The following is a 22906-nucleotide window of genomic DNA, read 5'->3' as shown; positions in this document are numbered from 1 at the left end:
GCAAAGTAGTGCCTCGCCTCCTCCTCCATTTCCTGCCCTCTCCTTGCACTCCCACTGTCCTCTCCTCCACCACCGCCGCCGCCCCCGCTTTTAAAAATAAAATTGGATACAAACTTTAATCAATAAGGACAAGTACTGACGCTCAAACGAAAATGACCCAATACAGGCAGAGGGGAGGCTGAAATGCGAAATATTTGCCCTAAGAAGGGGATTTCGGTTGAGAAGCCCCGGGGGGTGGAGGGGGTGCAGCGAAGGGCCGCTGAGCAGTGTGCTCCCGCCGGCGTATCCCTACGCGGCTCCGCGCGGCCGCGAGGCCGAGACCCGCAGAGAGGGGGAGGCGAGCACCCGAGGGGGCGGGAGCCGGCGGGCGGGGTGGGGGTGGGTGGGCCCGGACCCGCCGATTGGTCGACGGCACGAGAGACGCTCCCGCACGCCGCCGGCTCTGATTGGCCCAGCGGTAGGAAAGGTTAAACCAAAAATTTTTTTACAGCCCTAGTGTGCGCCTGTAGCTCGGAAAATTAATTGTGGCTATAGCCGCCTCGATCGCTGTCTCCCCAGCCTCGCCGCGGCCGCTCCGGGACGCGCCCGCCCGCCGCCCGGCTCTCCCCCCCTTTGGGCTGCTGCTGCTGCTGCTGTGACTGCTGCTGCGAGAGGAGGAGGAGGAGGAGGAAGCAGCAGGGGGGGGGAGCGGGGGGTGGGGGGGAGACCAAGAAGTAGAGTTGGGAGCGAGGGAGCTTCACCCCCGGGGCGGTGGTTGTTTCTTTTTTCTCTTTCTTTCTTTTTTTCTTTTCCTTTTTTTTTTTTTTCCTTTCTAATTCCTGAGGGGTGGTTGCTGCTTTTGCTACATGACTTGCCAGCGCCGGAGCCTGCGGTCCAACTGCGCTTCTGCCGGAGCGCTCAGTGCCGCTGCCGCCGCCCGCGCCCCGCTCGGCACCCACCGGTCGCCGCCGCCCGCCGCGCTGCTGCCCAGCTCCCGCGCCGCCGCCGCTTCCCCTCGACGACTGGGTGATGCTGGACATGGGAGATAGGAAAGAGGTGAAAATGATCCCCAAGTCCTCGTTCAGCATTAACAGCCTGGTGCCAGAGGCGGTCCAGAACGACAACCACCACGCGAGTCACGGCCACCACAACAGCCATCACCCCCAGCACCACCACCATCACCACCACCACCACCACCACCCACCGCCGCCCGCCCCGCAACCGCCGCCGCCGCCGCAGCAGCAGCCGCCGCCGCCCCAGGCTCCGCAGCCCCCCCAGGCTCGGGGCGCCCCGGCCGCCGACGACGACAAGGGCCCTCAGCAGCTGCTGCTCCCGCCGCCGCCGCCTCCGCCGCCACCGGCCGCCGCCCTGGACGGGGCCAAAGCGGACGGGCTGGGCGGCAAGGGCGAGCCGGGCAACGGGGCGGGAGAGCTGGCGCCCGTCGGGCCGGACGAGAAGGAGAAGGGCGCCGGGGGGGAGGAGAAGAAGGGGGCGGGCGAGGGCGGCAAGGACGGGGAGGGGGGCAAGGAGGGCGAGAAGAAGAACGGCAAGTACGAGAAGCCGCCGTTCAGCTACAACGCGCTCATCATGATGGCCATCCGGCAGAGCCCCGAGAAGCGGCTCACGCTCAACGGCATTTACGAGTTCATCATGAAGAACTTCCCCTACTACCGCGAGAACAAGCAGGGCTGGCAGAACTCCATCCGCCACAACCTGTCCCTCAACAAGTGCTTCGTGAAGGTGCCACGCCACTACGACGACCCGGGCAAGGGCAACTACTGGATGCTGGACCCGTCGAGCGACGACGTGTTCATCGGCGGCACGACGGGCAAGCTGCGGCGCCGCTCCACCACATCGCGGGCCAAGCTGGCCTTCAAGCGCGGGGCGCGCCTCACCTCCACCGGCCTCACCTTCATGGACCGCGCCGGCTCCCTCTACTGGCCCATGTCGCCCTTCCTGTCCCTGCACCACCCCCGCGCCAGCAGCACTTTGAGTTACAACGGCACCACGTCGGCCTACCCCAGCCACCCCATGCCCTACAGCTCCGTGTTGACTCAGAACTCGTTGGGCAACAACCACTCCTTCTCCACGGCCAACGGCCTGAGCGTGGACCGGCTGGTCAACGGGGAGATCCCATACGCCACGCACCACCTTACGGCCGCCGCGCTCGCCGCCTCCGTGCCCTGCGGCCTGTCGGTGCCCTGCTCCGGGACCTACTCCCTCAACCCCTGCTCGGTCAACCTGCTTGCGGGACAGACCAGTTACTTTTTCCCCCACGTCCCGCACCCGTCAATGACTTCGCAGAGCAGCACGTCCATGAGCGCCCGGGCAGCGTCCTCCTCCACGTCTCCGCAGGCCCCCTCGACCCTGCCCTGTGAGTCTTTAAGACCCTCTTTGCCAAGTTTCACGACGGGACTGTCCGGGGGACTGTCTGATTATTTCACACATCAAAATCAGGGGTCTTCTTCCAACCCTTTAATACATTAACATCCCTGGGACCAGACTGTAAGTGAACGTTTTACACACATTTGCATTGTAAATGATAATTAAAAAATAAGTCCAGGTATTTTTTATTAAGCCCCCCCCCATTTCTGTACGTTTGTTCAGTCTTTAGGGTTGTTTATTATTCTAACAAGGTGTGGAGTGTCAGCGAGGTGCAATGTGGGGAGAATACATTGTAGAATATAAGGTTTGGAAGTCAAAATTATAGTAGAATGTGTATCTAAATAGTGACTGCTTTGCCATTTCATTCAAACCTGACAAGTCTATCTCTAAAAGCCGCCAGATTTCCATGTGTGCAGTATTATAAGTTATCATGGATCAATATGGTGGACGCAGACCTTGAGAACAACCTAAATTATGGGGAGAGTTTTTAAATGTTAAACTGTAATTTGTATTTAAGAAGCATTCCTAGTAAAGGTGCCCAAGAAATTATTTTGGCCATTTATTGTTTTGTCCTTTTCTTTCAAAAACTTTTTTTTTCTTTTGTTTACTTTTAGACCAAAGATTGGGTTTTAGAAAATGCACTCGGTATACTAAGTATTAAAAAACAAACAGAAAAAGGAAAGTTGTTTCAGTTGGCAGCACTGCCCGTTCAAATGAATTGGAAGGGGACAAAATTAATGATTGCCTTCAGTTTGTGTTGTGTATATTTTGATGTATGTGGTCACTAACAGGTCACTTTTATTTTTTCTAAATGTAGTGAAATGTTAATACCTATTGTACTTATAGGTAAACCTTGCAAATATGTAACCTGTGTTGCGCAAATGCCGCATAAATTTGAGTGATTGTTAATGTTGTCTTAAAATTTCTTGATTGTGATACTGTGGTCATATGCCCGTGTTTGTCACTTACAAAAATGTTTACTATGAACACACAGAAATAAAAAAATAGGCTAAATTCATATATATCTTGATACTTTCGTCTCTTTTTATTAAGTAGAGCTAATTTTTAAAAGATCATTAAAGTTCTAGGGAATTCAAAGGCTTTTTCAGCCCACTAAAATTTAAGACTGCTCCTTTCATTTGAATTGGCACTTTAAAAATGAAAATAGTATTTTTTCCATTGTGGAAGCAAATTTTATAAGGAGCGGGCTATTTAATAAACACTAGCTTTAAACAAAGTATAGGCTTTTCAACTGATATCTTTAAGTTTCTGTAGATATACAGCATAAAGAGATAATTTTATGTGCATAGCTATTTACCTTGTGTTTATTTTCAAATCAGTTAATAGAATGCTTACTTTTTATATATTTTGTTTCAGGTATCTTGTTTATAGCACTTGGAAAATTATAAATAAATATATGTATATGGTTAGATAGACGTGAATATAATACACACATATGTAATATATATAGACACACAGAGCCCTTCAGTTCAGGTACAATTTGCGCTATGAATGCTGCAAATATTTTTGTTTAAATATTTGTATTTATACTTTCTAAGTCAGCATTTATTTTTGTGGCTGTTTATCCACAATGAAAGAGTTCTAATAAAGATGTACTGAAGTTGCAATATAGATTTTGCTGAAGTGATCACCTGTTGTAATGAATTGCAGATCAATGTTTATATTTTATTTTTTAATTATAACAATTTAAAATTCTAGATGTTCAGAAGTAAAATGCCTCTCTCTCATTTTCTTTCATTTTTACAATATAGAGGTATTTGATTCCCTCCTAAATGTCTGTATAACCTAGAGATTTGTTCCTTTTGCTTACAGTCATAATTTTAACTTGCAGTTTACATATGCATTCATATATATGCATATATATATATATATATATATATATATATATATATATATATATATATAAATCTGAAACAAAATGAAAACAATTTTGAATTGTTTCAGCAGCCCAATTGCTATGACTCCAGAAAATAATTAGAAAACCTAAGTAAAAGGTTTAGTAACTAATTGGATCCTGTGGTGAGTCCGTGGAGGACAAGTTGTTCATTTGTTACAATTGTATAGTCTGAAATGTGTTCTGCAGTAATGCAATAAGCTGGCTACTTCTTACAAAGGGCCCAATGAAAAATAATCTGTCCCCAAGATGTTATCGCAAACACTTAGAGAGTTGCTCAGGGGAAAAAAAAAGCCTAGGAGAGAAGCAAGGTGACTCAAATAGATTTGAAATAGAAATACAGAATAGTTAATATTGGGACATGAGGGTGGGTGGGTTGTGAAGGGAAGATAAAGGAAGAGAGTGAGGGAGAGGGAGAGGAGAGAGAAATCGGATCTTTAAAGTAAAAAAAAAAAAAAAAAAAAATCCCCCAATACCAAAAAGAGCAGAAAGAGAGAGAGAGAGAGAGAGAGAGAGAGAGAGAGAGAGAGAGAGAGAGAGAGAGAGAGAGAGAGATATCTAAGAAAGACAGAAAGATATAAGGGTCAGGAAAATTAAAAGACCTGGAACCAAATATACACAAATATGGAATAGACCAAAATAGACTTAAGACAACTAGCTTAATTATGTCCTTTAAACAGACTGGACTTGATTTTATTTTCTTCCTATGCGAGCAATTTCACAAAAGGTCCAAGTTCCTGGAAATTTAGCAGTTTTTCAGAATGAAGCATGAAAGAAAATTCCACAAATAAATTAAATTGGTTTGGAAGCCAAATTTATGGTTGATATATTGAAAATAGTGATAGAGTCCAAATGAATGAGCTTAGGCAAAGGAGATCCCCATTACACATTTGTGAACCAAAATAGCTCAAAGAAAAGCATGTGTTTAGACTGAAAAAGGTGATGATGTATTGTTTGCTTTTACCACGGATTTTATTTGTGGAATGAGAATGTACTGGCACAGAAGAAATACAGTCTTTTGCCTATCAAAAGTTGAAAGTTGAACTCCTATATTGAGGTAAAGGGAGATAGATATAGAAGAAAAATTTCCCCCTTGAGAATTTTTTTCTGGATGTATTAAATAGCTATGTTTATTTGTGATAAGTGTTTATTTGCCTGGTTGAGAAATAGAATTTCAATGGCAAACATCAAACTTTGAGGACAAGAGTAAAATTTACTTCTTTGGATTCATAGGAACTAAGGACTGGATTGGAAATACTACTTGGATACATGTCCAAATTACATATATAATGGATGTGATTAGAAGTAAGAATAGCTTGTTTAATAGGCATACTGGATACAAGAGGGTGGAGGGGGAGAGAGAGAGAGAGAGAACTTTGTGAAGGCCTCCAGCAGCCCAATATGAATATTTCATTTATCTCAATCTGTCCTATCATCCCTTAAATTATCTTCTTCAAAAACACACAACAGTCTAGCATGGCATTTAATAAGATTTTTTTTTTGCAACAAATTGGTTGTAATGTTGTGTTGATATTTGTTGTCATCAACCTTTGCCAGTTAAAGTTTGCTCATGCCAGAAAAACATTTCAAAACTTTGAAGCTTTTTTCTTTCATACTTATAACTGTTTTTAATGAGATTAAGTTTGCTCTTTTTGAAAGTTTGGAACTGAAAGTGATCACAACTTAAAATTTGAAACCCCAAATTACGGTTTATTTCCAGGTTTAAAGTATTTTACTTGAATTTGTCTGGTATAAAGTTAATACAAATTATAAATAAAACATTGAGAAAATGATTCAGTTAAACTAGAACAGTGAACGGATTCTTCAAATATGTTTCTTCAACTTGTTACAAAATTGGGAATCAAGTGAACATAAGAGTCTGGAAATAAGATTTAATACAGATATCTTTATGATCTTTTAAGATTTCATGTGGTTTCTATGACTTGCATAAAATTAAAGGTAGAGAGGCAAAAAAATGAGTCTTGTAGTGTATTGATTGATTATATATATTTAAATTGGTGGATATTTCACCCAAATAGGTGGATAAATTGAATATATTTAGAACTAATACAAATGTGTTTTTTAAAGTGTTATTTACAACATTGTTGAAGAATTCGAATGCATTGAAGTAATTTTGGTTTTGAGAAATTAATTTTATGAATAGATAAAGTGGCTGGTTGTGTTTGGGACTAAATGCCTGTTGGAGAAATAGGCTAACAAAGGGTGAAGGTGAAGATCATTAGAGGTTTTAGAGCTGGCTGAGACGGGTTGCTGGGGTTGTGTAACTGTGCCTAGAGGGCGGGGTTCCTGTACATTCCTACTTCACCAGATAACCTGCCCCCAACACCACTCCAGCTTCTGCCAGACAGATGGAACTCTCCAATATGAAAATCTGCGCAGCCATTCCAACAAGCAGGGTAGGTGAAACTTGAATTAAAATTCTCCCCCACCCCCCGTTTTTTTTCCTTCTTGAAGCCAGATCCTGGAGATACGGAAAGAATAGGGGTCATCTAGATCCTTCTTTCGCGCATACACACGTCTCTGCGTTCTTAGAGCTACCTACCTGTAAGAGTTCAAAGGCGCTATCTTTCACAGTACTTCATTCTCGATTTTCTTTTGCGTTTTTTTTTAAGTCTTTCTTTTCTCATCCCAATCATTCCCCCTTCCCTACCCCCTCTCCAGGGCCTCCCTCCCCTCCCACCCCCCACCAACCAGCAGCTGAAATAATCCACCTCTTGGTTTTCGGCCCCCAAACCAACCTTTTCCCCACTGTAGCGGTGAGTTTACCGGGACCTTGTCCTGAGGATGTAGGCCAAGGTGGCTCCGGGGAATGTGTGATGTAGTGTTATGTTCTGAGTCTGTTTTCTCCCTTCCGATTTCTGTTTTTTCCCTCCACCCGAGACTCTGCGCGAGGTTGTCCGAAAGATGCGGAGGAAAAAGACTTAAGGACTGGGAGCGCTCTTACCCCAAGATCGGTAAGTGAAAGTGGTTTTCGGAAGGGAGGGGGGCTACTCCTGACTGCTTTTGATTGAGGCTTAAACCGCGACTTTGAGGTCCAGGGCTAAAGTGCTCCCCAGTTTTTATTTTTTATTTTTGAAAAATTTCCTTAGCCGGGCGTCCTATCAGCCGCAGTAGCTGAACGAGTGCATGCTTTTCCCACGTCAGCAGAAAGTCACAGTGGATCCCTAAGAAAAGAGGATGTAGGCAGGACAAAGAGGGACCTGGAAAGATTGATGAGGGGAAATGAGACGAATTTATATGGAGAAGGGGTAGTAGGAGACTGAAGTAGGTCCCAAAGTGCAAAGTAATTTATTTCGTGGAAATACGGTTTCTGCGTCTTACTTACTGCAGCTGCGAGAATGTCCTAAATGGGCTTTCCTAACGTTCGAACCCATAGGTATTTATTTGCTCTTCCTATTTGGGCAAACGCTCTTTGCTCCCGAGCCGAGGACTTGCCTCATTCTAAAGTTCTTTTTTCTTTTCTATCTTTTTTATTGGGGGTCGGTAGAACGCCCCTCCTCCCCAGTTTCACACTAACATTGCCAACCACCCCCAGAGCTGGCCCTCCGCCTGAAGCTCGGTGGCCTGGGTCAGGAAGAGGGGCCCGAAGGATTTAGCGGAACTGCTCCAGGTAGTGCGGCGCGGGTCGGGGCAAGAAGGCTTCTCTTCTGCTTGTTCGAAGGACTAGGAAAATGAGCACTGTTCTGGGCTTGACTTCGTCCCTGCTGGGAATAGCCCAGTTCCCGGCTTTGGGAATCTCATGCAAATAATTGATTCTTAATGCACACTTAGGGGACGTCGGTGTAAGCTCGAGAGCCTGGCTGTCCCGAGAGTGTCTGCGAACACGCCAGACACGGGCTGGCTCGGCCCAAAGCGAATTTGGGGCTCTCGCCGCGGTTTCTTATTAGCCTTCCCGGCGCATCAGGGACTCCTGGGTGAGACGCACGGAAGCGGGACTTGAAATCCTTGGGGCAGGGACCCGCCAGCGTGTTTTTGTTTTGTTTTGTTTTATTTTGTTTTGGGGTGGGGGGGTGGGGTTGGAATCGTGTAGAAAAGTGACTTCGGCTGCAGTGTCCCTGCAGCGTTGGAGGCGCCGCAGCCGGGGAGAAGTGCTGTGGGACTTGGCTGCAGACTTTCCGGCCGAGGTTGGAAGCCGGGCGCTGCACAGGGAGCCGCAACGTGAGGGCGCTCTTGCCCAGGACACGCCGAGCTGTGAGTCGGTAGCTCACACTGGCTGATGCCAGGAAAACTGACTCCAGAACCTTGGCTGGCGCGCTTCCCCACCGTTTTCCTTTCTCCTTGTTCATCTGTGTTCTCTCCTCTACCCTTTCCCCCATAAAAGTTGTTTCTTTTGTTTACTTGGTACAGTTTCAGATCTCAGCACTTATCTGCTAGTTGATAAAACTGTTTTCTCTGTAATAGACATCTTTTCTACTTTCCACTGGTGCCTCCTCTTCCATTTCGCTTTCTACCCTATTTTCCTTTTCTGCCCAACCCTGTGGTCCAAGGTGAAGGGTTCTTACAGAAAAATAGGTAGCCTTGGGATAGAAACTCAACACTAAGGGTGGCCCTAGGTTGGGGAGAGGGAGGCAGGGGTTTGGTGGGCACAGCATCCCGCGGCGTGTGTGGGAGATTCTCAAGCGGTGATCTTCAGCCTTGGACAGACAACGGGAAGGAAAGGACGTTGCAGAATAGAGCTCATCCACTTCCGACTGTTCTCCCACCCCACATAAGACCCAATTTCGATGCTTCAATCATCCTCACGTGGCCCTCTATCAAAACTTGAGGTAGGCAGGAATTCTGAAATTGTTGTAATCAGGAAAGGCATTTAAAAGACCTTTAACATAATAACAAATAACTCTCAAGATCATGTTTGTGGGGGTGGGAGGGGACATAAAATGTCCTACATCCTTTTCATGGTCTGTTGCCTAAGGTATAATCCTCTCCCCTGGTCTTAGGCCTTTCGGAAGAGCTGCACTGGAGGAAAGCACATTGCACATTACCAGATTTGGAGATTCGTGTCCGAATGAAAAGTGTTGAGTTGCCAGACATGTTTGGATATTCATTTTTGCCTTAGGTTTAATTTTCCTACCCAGGTAGCACTCCCTGAATTAGTGTCGTCGTCTTCAGTTTCATTCTCCTCTTTCTTCCCCTCTTGTTGTCTCATTCTTTGATTAGAATGCATTGAAGATGCAAACATCTTCCTCCAGGTCTGGATGGCCAGGCATTGTTGATTCCATTGATTGAGCAGGAAGACTAGAAACTGTAGTGGGGTTGGGGAGAATCTTCTCTCAGTTCTTTCATTTTTCTCACTGCTCTGAAATAGTGACCTGATCATTGTTGTTTGAAGTTAAATTACCTGTTAAATTAGCCCTAAATAATAACTTATGATATTTTCTAGTTGGGTCTGGTTGCCCTTGAATTCTTTTCCCTAGATGGGAAGGAGAGGAGTCAAAGAAAATGCTTGATCATATGAAAATGTGAAGATAATAAAAATCAATATTTATGTGCTGGTGATATTATGTAAGAGAAATCACTTTCAAAGAAGCTGAATTTCATAAATACTTTTAGAGGCCCGTGTTTCAGAAGGACCACACTAATTCAAGGATGAATGTAAATAAACATCTTTGTTGATTAAGAAAAAAATATGAACACCATATTTTCATTACTCTACAAAACCTAAATACTCAGACTTATCATACACCGGTGCTTGCTAATCTAAATTAATTCTGTCCTCCAGGGATAAATATTCTCAAAAAGGAAACTTAACTTTAAGCAAAATCTGAAATGTTGTTTTAGATATGAATTTCTAGAAATCCAAAGTATATTTATTTCTTTGAGTCAGACACTTGTTTGTTTTGCAATCATTATATGAAACAATTTTGGAATAGCGCAGATGCTCCTCCCCGCCCCTTGTTTCAGATTGCTTGCATATGCAGGCTTAGGCATGAGAGCTTCCAGGATATATTAAGGAAATGACATTTTTCTTATTTGTTTTAACAAAAGGCCCAAAGAATCTTTAAACCCAAAGGTATTAGGTAGTTGAAAAAAAATCTTTAAAAATAATAAGCACTATTGTGTGTTTTTCCTATTAAAATGTGCTGAATGAATAATTAGAGGCTATGATGAAGGTTGAAAAATTCAGAACAAGGATAAGGTGATAATTTTATTATTTAATACTTTTATAATTTTTATAATTAGTGATGTAGTTTTAAAGTTGGCAAAGCTTTTTTAGAAAACGTAGAGTACTCCTCCCATTTCATCCAAAGTACTTCAAACAGAATGAAGTAAAATCAGGTAGAACTGGCAGCAGGGCTTGTTATTATTTATTTATTTATTTTGGTAGTGGAGATAGTATTAGCAGAGTTGGAAAATATACTTTTAATTATACATTTTGAGCTCTGATTGCAGGTTGGAAAACTAAAATCGATCATTCCTACATCGATAGTGTTGTCTATTACTGCATTGATTTGTGTATATTTATGCAGAGGCTTTCGGTTATTTACTTACATATTTCAGCATCTGCCTCTTGATTATTATCACAGGTTGGTTTTAATGAAAGCACTTTTATAGGAAACACACTTGACAGATCAATTTTAAGTAAACCTGATAGTGAATTATGGCAACCCAAAGAGTTTATGAAATTATTCGTACTTGCTTTTCAGCCATTAGGAACCTGTTTCTGATTAAAACCTCATGCTATTTGGAAACTTCCATTCTTCTCTTGCATTGAGGTGTTTCAATAAAACAGAAAAACAGACAATTTTATGATATCAGATATGATAGAATAAAACTGATGAATAAGGCTTGTCGTCTGTTTTCTGTTGGCATGACTAGGTTACCCTGATAATAAGGTGGCTGCTGGGTTTACTAATGCTGTAGATGAAAAATCAAGGAGCAGAAAGATTTGAATATAGAAATGGCCTTGTTTTAAATCATTTATTGACTCTAAATTATGCCAGGGATACTTATGCTGAACAGGATACTACCGAGTTCTTCAGTACATACCAAATACCTACACTCATCTATGCTATTATTTAGTGTATGTGTACCATTATACCTTATAAAGATACGCATTTCTCTTTAACTAATAGCTCACTAGTGAGTGTTATGCACCAGGGCTCATTGGAACAAATAAGATAACGAAAGACCACGGGGTGTATCTTATACATACAAAGCTATAGTGGGAGACTAGGATGCTTTCGAGTTTGTGCTTCTCTTATTGTCACTACAAAATCCTGAAAGATGACTTGGAAATTAAAAAATAAAAGTAGCGTTAATTTATCGAGGGCTATTTATTCCTCGTTTTATAGGGCTTTTCTTGCTGTTTGAAGGATAAATCTTTCCTTGCTAATTATTTGGAATACATCTACCAAATACAGTTTACACTCCTATTCTTTCTCTCTTGAGCTCCCCGTCTCCCTCCAGTATTTGTGAGGAATATAGGGAGGAAAATTAACCGAATTCTTTCTTGAGGACGAAAGGGCCTTGGGAGATGGAAAAGGAATTAATCTCCTCACCCTGGCGAGGTTTCCTGAAACTACTTAACCTCAGCATCTGCGCTGTGAGAGGTGGAGCCTCGCAGTCCCGCGGCTGCAGACAGAAGGTGGGCGAGCCCAGGGACCTCAAGCTTTGCAGAAGGTTGAAAGGAGGAGCCGAGGGAGAGCTTTGAGTTTGTTTATTTTATTTTTCTGTCCTGTGCCAAGCCCTTGAAGCTAACACAGGAACATGGCCCTTTAGGACCAAGCACTCTTGGCATTCTTTCGAGATTGAGATTCCAGAGCATCGGATGAACAGGATTTAGAGCTAGGGTGTGCTCACCCACCCCTCCCTCCGTCTTTTTACGCACGCACCAGCTCGTCCTCACGTGTATCACCGTAGTGGACAGTGTTGACTTGAATTGCTCTTGCTCGCTCCAAGCCTTTCCTATGAATGAACCCGAAAACACTCGACAGGTCGTGAATAATCGTTTTAATGAGTGTGCAAAGCGTGCGACGGGGTGCACCGAGCTGTCGGGTTAAACAAACAACTTGTACCCTAACCAAATCCGATTGTCAAAGTGCAAAGTGATGTCAGTACCATTTCCACTACCCCTCGGAAAACCACAGATCTGACACGTGGGCGTCCAATTTTCCCCATTAAAGAAAAATAACAATATTTTCCAACCGTATATGTGATCTTCTTTAATGTTAATCTGAGCCAAACAAAACTTCATTGGAGAACCAGAGAAATAGTCGTATCACTGCCTCAAAAACAAATCAAAAGAAAAGGAAAACAAGGAAGAAAAATATAAAAAGTCCAAGAATTTCTTTTTGATAGCTTACACATCATTGCTCGTCAATACTGTAAAAATCTTACCTTTATTTGTTTTATATAGCTCAGTAGAGGCAAATACCAAGTTAACTGTATCTAATCAACTGGGAATGGTAACTTGGTCCTGTACTAAGATAACCTCTGAACTTGTAAAGATTTTTTTCTATTGAAAATTTAACTAAAATACTTGCTGTTTATATGTTAACCTGTGAGGAAATGAATGGCTAAGTAGTTCCCACATTTATGCTTTCAAGGAAGACAGTTCGGAAGAAAGTAATGGGAAAGGAACCCTGATAGGCTACCATCTAAAACAATAACAAAAAGCACAAGTGAGTTCTTCACAAACCAGTCTCCCCGCTCCCCCCCTTTTTTTTTTTGCACAACCACACTAGGGAAATATTCTGCGTCTTTCCCATCCAGTTAAAAGATCTACTTGAAATCAGCTGCATGTGCTCCTTTCCTTGTTCATTTTAAAATCTTTCATAGTTACAAACATCACAAACCACATGAAGAAAATAAAACCTCAAAAGATTTTTAAAAAACCCCTTTTACATATCCGTTCTACAAATTTTGTGGAGATGTGTAAAATGTTTCCCCTGCCAACACCTTATATACATTCACAAACAAAATGGCCAAGATGCTTGGAAATCAGTGTATTCCAAATAACTAGCTTCTTTAACTCAAAAACAAAATAGGAAGAGTAAGGTTTATATTTTCATTAGATTAAGTACTATAGACTATGTATCTTCTTTATTAAACATGGAAAACGTGTTATGTCCTACAGTCTGAAAGGTTATCTGTCCTCTAGTAATTGTAATCAGCTTGTACAAATGAAGTATTAGGGATATGGAAGCTCAGCAGCATTTGATCCCTCAGTTCCTACTGGCCATACTGTCATCTATGGTCTTTTTGACCATCTATTTTACACATGTATGTCAATATACAACTGATTGCAACTAAATGAATTAATCCACCTAAAACATAAAACTGAGGTATTTGACAGAATAAGCAATTTCTTGTGGAAGTCACAGTTTTGTTATTATGGGTGCTAATTTTTATATATGTGTCAGTTTAACCCAAACTGACTTAAAATGGAAAGTATTCAAATTCAGTTTCCATCATCAAAACTTGGAAGAGACAACAAGTAGTTTAGGGCAGTGATTTTGTTGATTTTAACTGTTATCTAGTGAATGTATCAGAATATCAATTCAGAATAGCCTTTATTTTCTAGGAAATTTGACAGAAATGACTATCAAAAAGTAGGGGCTTGCATTTTTTTATTGTTTTCATATTTTGGGGCACACAACAGACTATGAAGTTGTTCCCTAAACAGTTTTCTTTTCTGTGGGCTGAGTTAGGAATCAGTGAAAGAGCCACATCCATTTCTGTTTTAGGTGCACAAACAGCAAAGCTAGAGGGTGAGTCTGTGTGTGTTTATGACATATATATGTATATATATATGTACATATACTTATATATGTATATATATACACATATACATATATATGAACTATACTATGAAATATTAATTATGTTTGAAAGAGAGCAGAGAGCTTGCTGTGGAGACAACTGCATTACTGAAGTTATATTCCATGGAACCTGTCTGTGGAGAGGGCTGAAATTGTGTACTGTCTTATATGATGCACCTCTTCAGTGAGGTGCATAACAAGAGCAAAGAGATGAAGGAGGCAAACTTGGAGGGGAGTGATCTTATCTATCTGAGTGATCCTAAGCAGAGTGAATCCACGTGCAGATGCAAATGACATGGAGAACACGCATGGGGTCTTTGTTCTCCGTCAACAAAAAACAAATATATATTTTTTCCTCTACCAAGCAAATCACAGAATGATCTTGGCTGAATCTGGAGGAGGGGGAGAGGTTGAGAGACTAAGAATATTTCAATTATCATATTTATGATCCCCAAGTCCTGTTTTTTTCATAGCTGCCAAATTTTATATCCAAAATTTAGATTCCCTTCCTCCCAAATCCTACATTGGTATGAATCATCCCTGATCATTTTTAGTTTTTGGCTTAATTAGTAGTTTTCAGCATTAAATTACTGATAAACTAATTAATCTGACTAATGTTCCTAAACTTCTGTTGAATAGTATAATAGATGCAACAACACAAATAAAATAAAATCTGCAGCAATAATGACAAAAATAAAATGTTAATAATAATAATGCAAACAATAATAGTGGAAACAATTTTAAAATAATTTCTCTGGCTGACAGGATGAAGACGAAATTTGTGTTTCAGAACTGTAGTGGGGCGTTCCTCTGATTTCTTGTTTCGCTGGTTAGATGGCTGATCCTTCCAGCCCAACTCAAGGAAGTCTAATAAACTTCCTTGGTTTAATATGGTAGGTCATTTTAATGGCACTGAGTACTTTTGTAGCCATTCTTCTTCACTGCTATGGGCATGTCCCCCTTGGACACCATTCAGAAGTAAATCAACCTGGGAAGGAGACTGGAGCAGAGGCATAAATGTGAAGGGATTCTTGAGTAGACGGACCTGGTGGCTCTGGCTGGAGCTCTGCTGGTGAATGGGTAACTTGTCATATGTGGGAATCATGTTTCCGGAACTGAAGAGTTTGAGATGGGCAAAGTTCCTCAGTTATGAGGTTCCTGTGAGTCCAAAGAGAACAGTGGCCTTGAGAAAATCAGATCATGGTGCAAGACATAAAAATTAGGAATTAGGTCCCCTTGGATGAATTATTTTGTCATTTAGGGCTGGAGGAATAGAAACGGGACAATACAGTGAAGGGAGTAGAAGTGGAGAGAGGAGATGAGGTTGAAGATTTAACTGGTGGTGGTGTAGCTAGAAAAGCTAAGCTCGTCTCCTTACGAGGAGAGAGAGGTGCTTTTGTCAATTGTAAACCTGCCAAGGTTTATTATTCTAGGTGCGAGAACAGCCACCAGTTTCTGAGGCTAGGCTGGAAAGAATCTGCCAGTGAGTATGTATCTGCAGAAATCTAACTCTCTTCTCAGTCCAATGTTTTCCCCATCTCTCGAGCCCCTTGTATCCCCACCAAAGAAAAAAAGAAACGAAAGAAAATAAAAAGTGGGTGGGGAGGGAATTAGACTCAATGTTTGTCAGGAAGATGCTGGGGTTAAAGCAGGTTGTTTGATAACTGCCTTCATTTGTAGAGGGGAAAAAAAGCTGATTAGGAGAGGAAGGGCGGTTTATAGGAGAAGAGAGTGAAGACTGAGATAGAAATTCCCTGGCAGCCCAGCAGCTAGGGCCAAATGGAAAAGGACATTAGCTATATAGAAGGGCAGTTTGGGAGCAAGGAAGGGTAACTGTTAAATATTTTTGCTTTGTTCTGTTTTTCTGTAAATTAATGTAGCCCTGAAAATTTATGAGAAAACAACATCTGCGTGCTTGTTAAGAAATAAATTACAAAAAGAAAGGCATAACTATATCAATGCCCAGTTTTGTCCTCTAGAAAACTTTTTTCCTTTAGATACTGTCTTCAAACTCTCTCTCTCTCTCTCTCTCTCTCTCTCTCTCTCTCTCTCTCTCTCTCTCACACACACACACACACACACACACACAATCCATAACCAAAACCAAACAGTAGTTAAAGGATGAAAGGGAGGGAAAAAAAGGACGCAACTTCCCTGCTGGTTGTACATGCATCCACCTCTTCACCTTTCACAGCAGGGAGGCTGAACAATTCTTTTTCATTTCCGTCTATTCTGTTCACTTAAAAAAAGTATGAAAATATTCCAGTTCATGAGAATATGATTTCACTAAAGATTAGCAAAGAACAAGGAGCTTTCATTTCTAGGGATAAATTCACTGAGGTGATGCTTAGTCTGCAACGGGAGAAAGGCGGCTTTGGCTGCAACTGTATATTGCTCTGCTCTTCAATGGTAGCCCAGGCTTTTCCCCTGCACTAATAATAATTAATAACTAAGTTCATTTCAACTCTTCCAGAAGTATAGCTCTGCAACCTGAACTCAAACTGGAGTTTTACATATAAAATCCAATTCTAATTAAATAATACTTTAGGGACAATATTCTCAGTTATTGTGTTTTTTTTTTATGTTTGAATTGTTTCTCTGGTTAAGAGAAAACTATAATTTGTTTCAATAAGATAATTTTAAAAAGTCAACGCCAGTAAAAGTGCCCCTCAATCCTGTTATATACAACCCCCTAAATATGGCTGTTAAGAATTTATTTTCAAACCCTTTGATTTTAATTGTATATAACTGAGAACCTCTCAGTCATTGGAGACATGCCTAACTAAAAAAAAAAAAAGTTTTTATACTTTTGTAGTGGGAATATTTGATAGAAAGTAAAGAAACTGTTATTTCACAAAGTAGTAAAAATTATGCAGAATTCATGTGCACTCAATTTATGCACCCATTTAACAAAATTAATAGGCTTCTATATTCCAATATCTTAAAAAACCTTTAGCCAACATAACCCAGATATTTAAATGCTTATACATATGTATCATATACACCATGCTGCATAGTTCAAATATGTATGTTTATTTTGTAGAAACTAAGAACTAAACAAATATTAGCATTTCTGACTTTTTACCACCAATAATTGGGGTTTATTTGTGATCTGTAAACACTGAAAGAAAGCCAGAACCATTACATTTTGTTTAGATTTTTATTATGAAGCACATATAGATTTCTTTCTATCTTGGGGTGTGCAAAAAGAGTAAGGAATTTAGGGGTGAGTGGAATTAAGATTTATATACATTTTCAGTAAACCAAGATGTAATTTCATTTTTTAAACATTAACATCCTACTATTAAATAAAAGAAATATATACAGTTTCAAAGACAGGAGAGGTAAGCCCAAGTCAAGCAATGCTATTTCAGAAAGGGAATGGCTTCAAGCGATGCTCAATAACATTTCCAACAAAGATTTTTCAATGCAGATATAGCCAGATCTGTTGCATTAAGTGGCAAAGCAAATATTTTAGAGATGGACTGTGGGGGGATTTAAGGGACTGGCACTCCGAATATTTATGAAGAATAATACTCCTTTGAATAGGGTTGTGTAATTGTCTATCATGCTCCTTAAAAATGGGAAGGAGGATGATCTGGAGGGTGGACATGTCCAAGCATCCTATCTATTGCTAATGGTGAAAGGATATGGTTTGTGTAGAATTGGAAAGGATGCCATGCCATGAGAGGAACTGCAAAAGCCTACTGGTCCTATCATGTTTGTTCTTTTAACAACACATTTCAAAAACGTATCCTTTCTACTAGGCTCTCACTTGCAGTTATGGCTTCACAGACAGCAGCCAGCTTGTATTATAGTCCAATGCATCAGTCTAGTATTGAAAAGAAAACAATGAACAGGAAAAATACAGTCTTATCAAAGAAATTCTCATTCGCAGTTGGAGAATAGGGAAGAGGGAGGCTTCAAAACAGAATAGTGGGAGGAGAGCAATACTCCTTAGGTGAGTTTTAGGAAGATGCTAAGTAAAATGCTGTTTAGAGATTGTGATTAATCGAGCAGTTTAAATACAAATCTGCCGGAAATCGTGTTCTCTGCGAAAGAAAATGAAGGAATTTATGCATATTCTAATTTTCCCTCTTTGGCTGCTATTTTGGAGGAAGAGACTTCTTTTGCTGATGGTGGGACTTTTTTGTTCTGCACAGGAAATGTGTAAATGAACACAAATGTTTTTTTTCCCCTTCCCATTTCTTTTCTCCATACTTCCTCCTCCTCTCTATAATCAGAAGTTGTTAGGGTGCTCAGTTCTGAGGCCACTGATCCCCATTCCCAGGGTTTCTCCCCATTCCCAGGATGGTAGGGGGCAAGCAGTGCAGGGAAGGGGGAGTTAGGGATCCTCTGGAAATTAACATAAGAGTTTCCATTCCATCTTTGGACATTCAAAGAGAGTAGAGAGTGAGGTGTCATACGTTTGAAAGCTATTTCCTCTCACAACCTAATTCCCAGTGACCATTAGGTTGAGGAACGCTTAAAAGTGATCTTATAAACATGCTGTGAAGATCTATTGACCTTTAGCGCCGGGTCCAAACACTTCCCCTCTACATCCTTGGGAACAAACAGGGCTGGTGCATTTAAATTAAGACCAGCAAGAAACTCTCTAGCTCTCCTAGTCGGCTGTAAGTTGGTTGCCTGATGCTGAGAGCGAGTGAAGTGGAGTGCTATGGTCGTTTTGCGTTTTGTTGAATATGTAAGGAAGGGACTCCTAAAATGGTCCAATGATGTGAGTGGGATGAAGGTGCGGGTGGGGGCGACTCTATCCATGGGGAGAGGGAGGGAGAAAGAGAGAGAGATTGAGAGAGAGGAAAAGAGGCGCTCCTTCTCCAAAGGCTCCCGCATTTGCACGCCAGGCTCAGCGCTTCAGAATTAATTCGGGGGCGGGGGGGGGGGGGGGGGGGAGACAAACTGAAACCAACTCCGACTTTCTATCTTCCTTTATATACCCTGGATAAAAATCCTGGAGGCAACCTGATTCTTAGCTATTTAATAACAGAAGAGCCCGGTGACGCCCCAACCCCCCCAGTCCCCTCCGAGGCTCCCAAAGCGCCGCCGCCTGAGCCCCGGGCTTCCGCAGCGGCTGGAGCCCGAGCTCTACCACATTCACTACCCGGAGCCCGGCGGGCTTCGCGGAAGGTGAGCGGCGAGAACAAAGACCCCCGACCCCTCTACGAGCTCCCTCCACAGACACACTTTCTGTGCTGTCATCGGAGCGCCGGCGCCCGAGAGTGCCCGCCTTCTAACACCCTGGCCGCCCGGGACCCTCCCGCTTCGCACTTCAGTCTTCCCCCCTCAGGAAGACGGCGCCGCTCGGCACACGCCGGGCACGTCAGCACCCCTCGAGGCCAGCTAGGTGTGGGTGCCCCGCCCCGCACCGTGTGGGGCGCGCAGAATCGCCTAGGAAAACTCGGGGTGAGGAGCACAGACCTTTCCCTGAAGCACTCACGTCAAGCTTACCGCCACATTTAGGAACCTCTTCGGAAAAGCTCAAAAATCCCTATTTTGCCGAAAGCCTGCTGTGATATGACAGGGCCTTGTGGTCACAAAAAACCCTGAAAGGCCTCTGCTCTGGAGTGAAGCCCTGCCGAGGGCTATTTGTCCCGCGCACTCCAGGTCCGCACTTCCGGTCCCTGGGGGGCCCTGTACCTGCCCTACCCCTAGCACTTCCGCCTCGTGGGCTCCTGCACTTCCGCCCACTCACGTGGCTGAAAGATATGGTTGAGAACTATTTTGTGCATCTTTCAGGTGGCTGATGGGACCTTTACCAGTTCCCTTCATTTTATTTTGAATTTCCTCTGATTTCTTCACTTCATCAAACTTGGCAGGGTAGGGTTAGGGGGTAGAGTGGAGTGGAGGGGGGCCAGAGGTTGAGAGTTAAGGTGCATTTTTTTTTTGGTCTTTTCAGATCACCTGCTCTTTCTGAATTCTCTGCATAAATTCACATGAACAACTGAGATGTAGGCCTTTTTAACTCCTAGGGCTAAGCCAGTACCTGCACTTAGTAGGCATGCAATAAATGTTGAAAGAAGTACTGAATAAATGATGTTGCTTCTTAGGGGCCGTGGTCCTTAGGGTTAGTGGGTATCCTTAGACATGGGCTGACCTCTGACTTCTGGTGTTTGGTTGAAGTCAGTTGAAAGGTTAATAAATGATTTTTATAGGTATTTTGATGTTTTTTTAGGGACATTCAAAAACTGGGAGGAAATCTCTTAGAGTTGTTGAAAATGTTTTCTTGAACTTCTTATATATGGGGTAAAATGCTGTGATTTTTAGAATTTGGGGGTTTATTACCTCTTCTATGGCTTTTCCATTTTGTTTTGTTTTCAAAGTTTTACTTTCTGTGGTAAGAGGTCAAGACCTGATGAAGTTAATCTCTTGTAGCCAATTTGAGGCAAAAACTAAGAGATTTCTCTTTTGCTTTCAAGCTACGTTATAGTTTAACCCTTGCCAACCCTAATTCACGTCTATGTTGTGTCTTCTGTATCATTCAGCTGTTCTTGTTCTTTACAATAATATTTGTTTTTAAATGCCGTAAGAACTTTTTGGAACCAGGAGAGAAATTTTATCGTTGTGAATTGGTGAGACTGGATTCAGTCAGTCAACATATATTAAATGCATATTCTACAGAGCATTAGTTGTGTAACCTGTAGACCAGTCCCTAGAGCATTAATGTTCCACGTTCATTGACTGTAAAACAGTGAAAATATATAAGCAATAAGGTAACAACCATGAAAGTAATTTGAAAGTTATAATTGCTAATCAAATTTAAAGTGTATTTATTAGCATCATTATTAAGAAGCAGCAGAGGGATACAAATAAGATTCATTCTTGTCCTCTGGGAACTTACAATCTAGTTGTGCATAAATAATATAAATGTGAATTGATGTAAACAGCTACTAAGGAATACTCAGTATCTGGCATATTGCAAACATTCAGTAAATAATTGCCTCAGATTAATTGGCAGTCATGTCATTCTTTTAACAGAAATATGATACTGATAAGAAATAAAGGATTAATTAGGAAAACTTTCATGGTGGAAATGAATTTGTCGTTTATGTGTCACATAAGAAGACTGGAATATGGAAGCTCTGTTGGGGGTGGGTAAAGGTGGCATTCATGGAGAATGAGACAGATGTTTGATGAGGTGGAATTTGGTGGTAATTTGTAGGAAACTTTAAAGACCAGAGGAGTGTGTATTTGCTAGATGTGATAGAGACCGATGCCCTATGAGCAGAGGATGGCATGATTAAAATTGAGATTTATATTTAAAATAATTCTATCCAGCCACTGAGTGTAGCGAAAACTGAGGAAGAAACAGTAAGAGAAAAGATTTGGGTACAGTTCTAGAATGAGATATTATTACAGAGTAGCTATAGACTGAGCCATCATTAGGACCTTTCTCCCCATTTTTTTTTAAAGTTTATCGGGGTGACAATTGTTAGTAAAGTTACATAGATTTCAGAATTGTATGCCTGAATTCTCCCCAATTTTTATATAATGGAAATTACATTGAAATGATAAAGTTAGTGATGAGCCTTGGATAGGACAAGAGCCACACTGCCACTGCAATCAGTACTACCCCTTTGTTTTTCATTGCTGGTGGTGCTAGGGAATATTAGGTGACTGATGGTGACTTGAAGTTAGTCATTTACCCGTCATTCATATTTACTCATTATTCAGTTGCAGTAGTTCTGAACTGGGTGTGATTTTGAACATCCCTTCCCCCACAAGGGGCACATTTGGCAATGTCTGGAGACATTTTTAGCTGTTAACAACTATGGAGCCCCTCCTGGCATCTAGTCATTAGAGGCCAGGGCTAGATATTGCTAAACATCTTACAATGTACAGGAGAACTCCTCACAACAAGGAATTTTCAGGTCCAAAATATCAGTAATGCCCAGGTTGAGAAACCTTCAATTACGGGAATGAAGCATGAGTTCTAACTCTGGAGAGCTACACAAATGAGTCCCAGAACCTAACTTCTGTTATAGTAACAGTGTCAGTTGAAGAAATGTTTTATTTGTTTAGTGAGTCAAATGTAGCTTTGAAAATGGCAGTGTCTCTTCCTAGCCCTGAGGCCTTAGAAACAGGAAAAGCAGAAGGATACCTGCTTGGATTTTCTACTTTTCATAAAATGGAGTTAGAAAAGAAATCTTCCTTAAGGATTTGTCATCTAAACGTTATTTATTCAATTAATAAAATGTGCCTTTGGAGTTGCTTAGCAACTTATGGGAAGCTTGCTTTTTAGAAGTTCATTTGTTTGTTTAAAACTAGGGTAGGTTGCATATTATTAGCTACATTACATAAATCAACAAAGAAATGTACACTGAAAATGGAATAAGATGTTTCAACACATTTTCTGCTCTCTGTGCCTGGCAATTAAACCACTCTAATTGTCTGGTAGAATTGCATCAAGTATTCGACAAACATTATTTATGTATGAAACTTCAACATAATATTGAGTATGTAAGAGAACCAAAGGGGAAAAATTAAGCAGGTTTGTCATAAAGTATGTGTTTATCTTAACCTTTCTTCTTCAAAAATCTTATCTACTAAGTACTTTTATCAGACACTAATTATACTCTTTCTGAAAAGAATTTCTCCAACACCCTTCAGTGCTTGCACCCTTTAATCATATCTCATTACATCTACCTAATCCATATCTTTTTCACATTGCCAGGGCTCATTAACAGTTTTAAAAGCCAATCTTGGACATTATTATTCCTTGTAATTGAGATGAAAATAATGCCAATAACATTTTATTTCTAAAATGTAATGGATCATTTAAAATTTGTTCTGAAGTCATTTCTTCTTTAAATATTAATGAGAAATC

General features: G+C 41.6%; 2 protein-coding genes across 5 annotated transcripts in view; both read left to right on the top strand.

Annotated features, from left to right (window-relative positions):
* Positions 1 to 22906, top strand: part of LOC141570617 (uncharacterized) — a 50197-nt gene that overhangs the window by 6135 nt on the left and 21156 nt on the right. Inside the window, exons 2-4 of one of the 4 annotated variants that reach the window (XR_016020779.1) lie at positions 6609 to 6696; positions 7181 to 7254; positions 14827 to 14954. Coding sequence is in view for 1 of the 4 variants with exons in the window: in XM_088796925.1 (XP_088653051.1) it covers positions 6609 to 6696; positions 7181 to 7254 (162 nt within the window). In the remaining 3 variants the exon portion in view is untranslated. Of the gene's footprint in view, positions 1 to 6608; positions 6697 to 6851; positions 7255 to 7787; positions 9067 to 14826; positions 14955 to 22906 lie in introns of those variants that run through there. The other 3 variants (XR_016020778.1, XM_088796925.1, XR_012494825.2) reach the window with 3 other exon arrangements.
* FOXG1 (forkhead box G1) lies at positions 385 to 3386 on the top strand. The gene has a single exon (XM_019746877.3). The coding sequence runs from the start codon at positions 1009 to 1011 to the stop codon at positions 2464 to 2466; it is 1458 nt and encodes a 485-aa protein (XP_019602436.2). The 5' UTR covers positions 385 to 1008; the 3' UTR covers positions 2467 to 3386.

The sequence above is a fragment of the Rhinolophus sinicus genome, chromosome 3, assembly GCF_057876585.1.
Source record: "Rhinolophus sinicus isolate RSI-liver-muscle chromosome 3, RSI-T2T, whole genome shotgun sequence".
NCBI classification, from domain to species: Eukaryota; Metazoa; Chordata; class Mammalia; order Chiroptera; family Rhinolophidae; genus Rhinolophus; species Rhinolophus sinicus.
Note: the sequence above shows the minus strand (reverse complement) of the source record. Positions and strands in the feature narration are given on the sequence as shown.

Bases quoted from the DNA above. Each gene is read 5' to 3' on its own strand.
- FOXG1 (XM_019746877.3), top strand. From the start codon at position 1,009: ATGCTGGACATGGGAGATAGGAAAGAGGTGAAAATGATCCCCAAGTCC.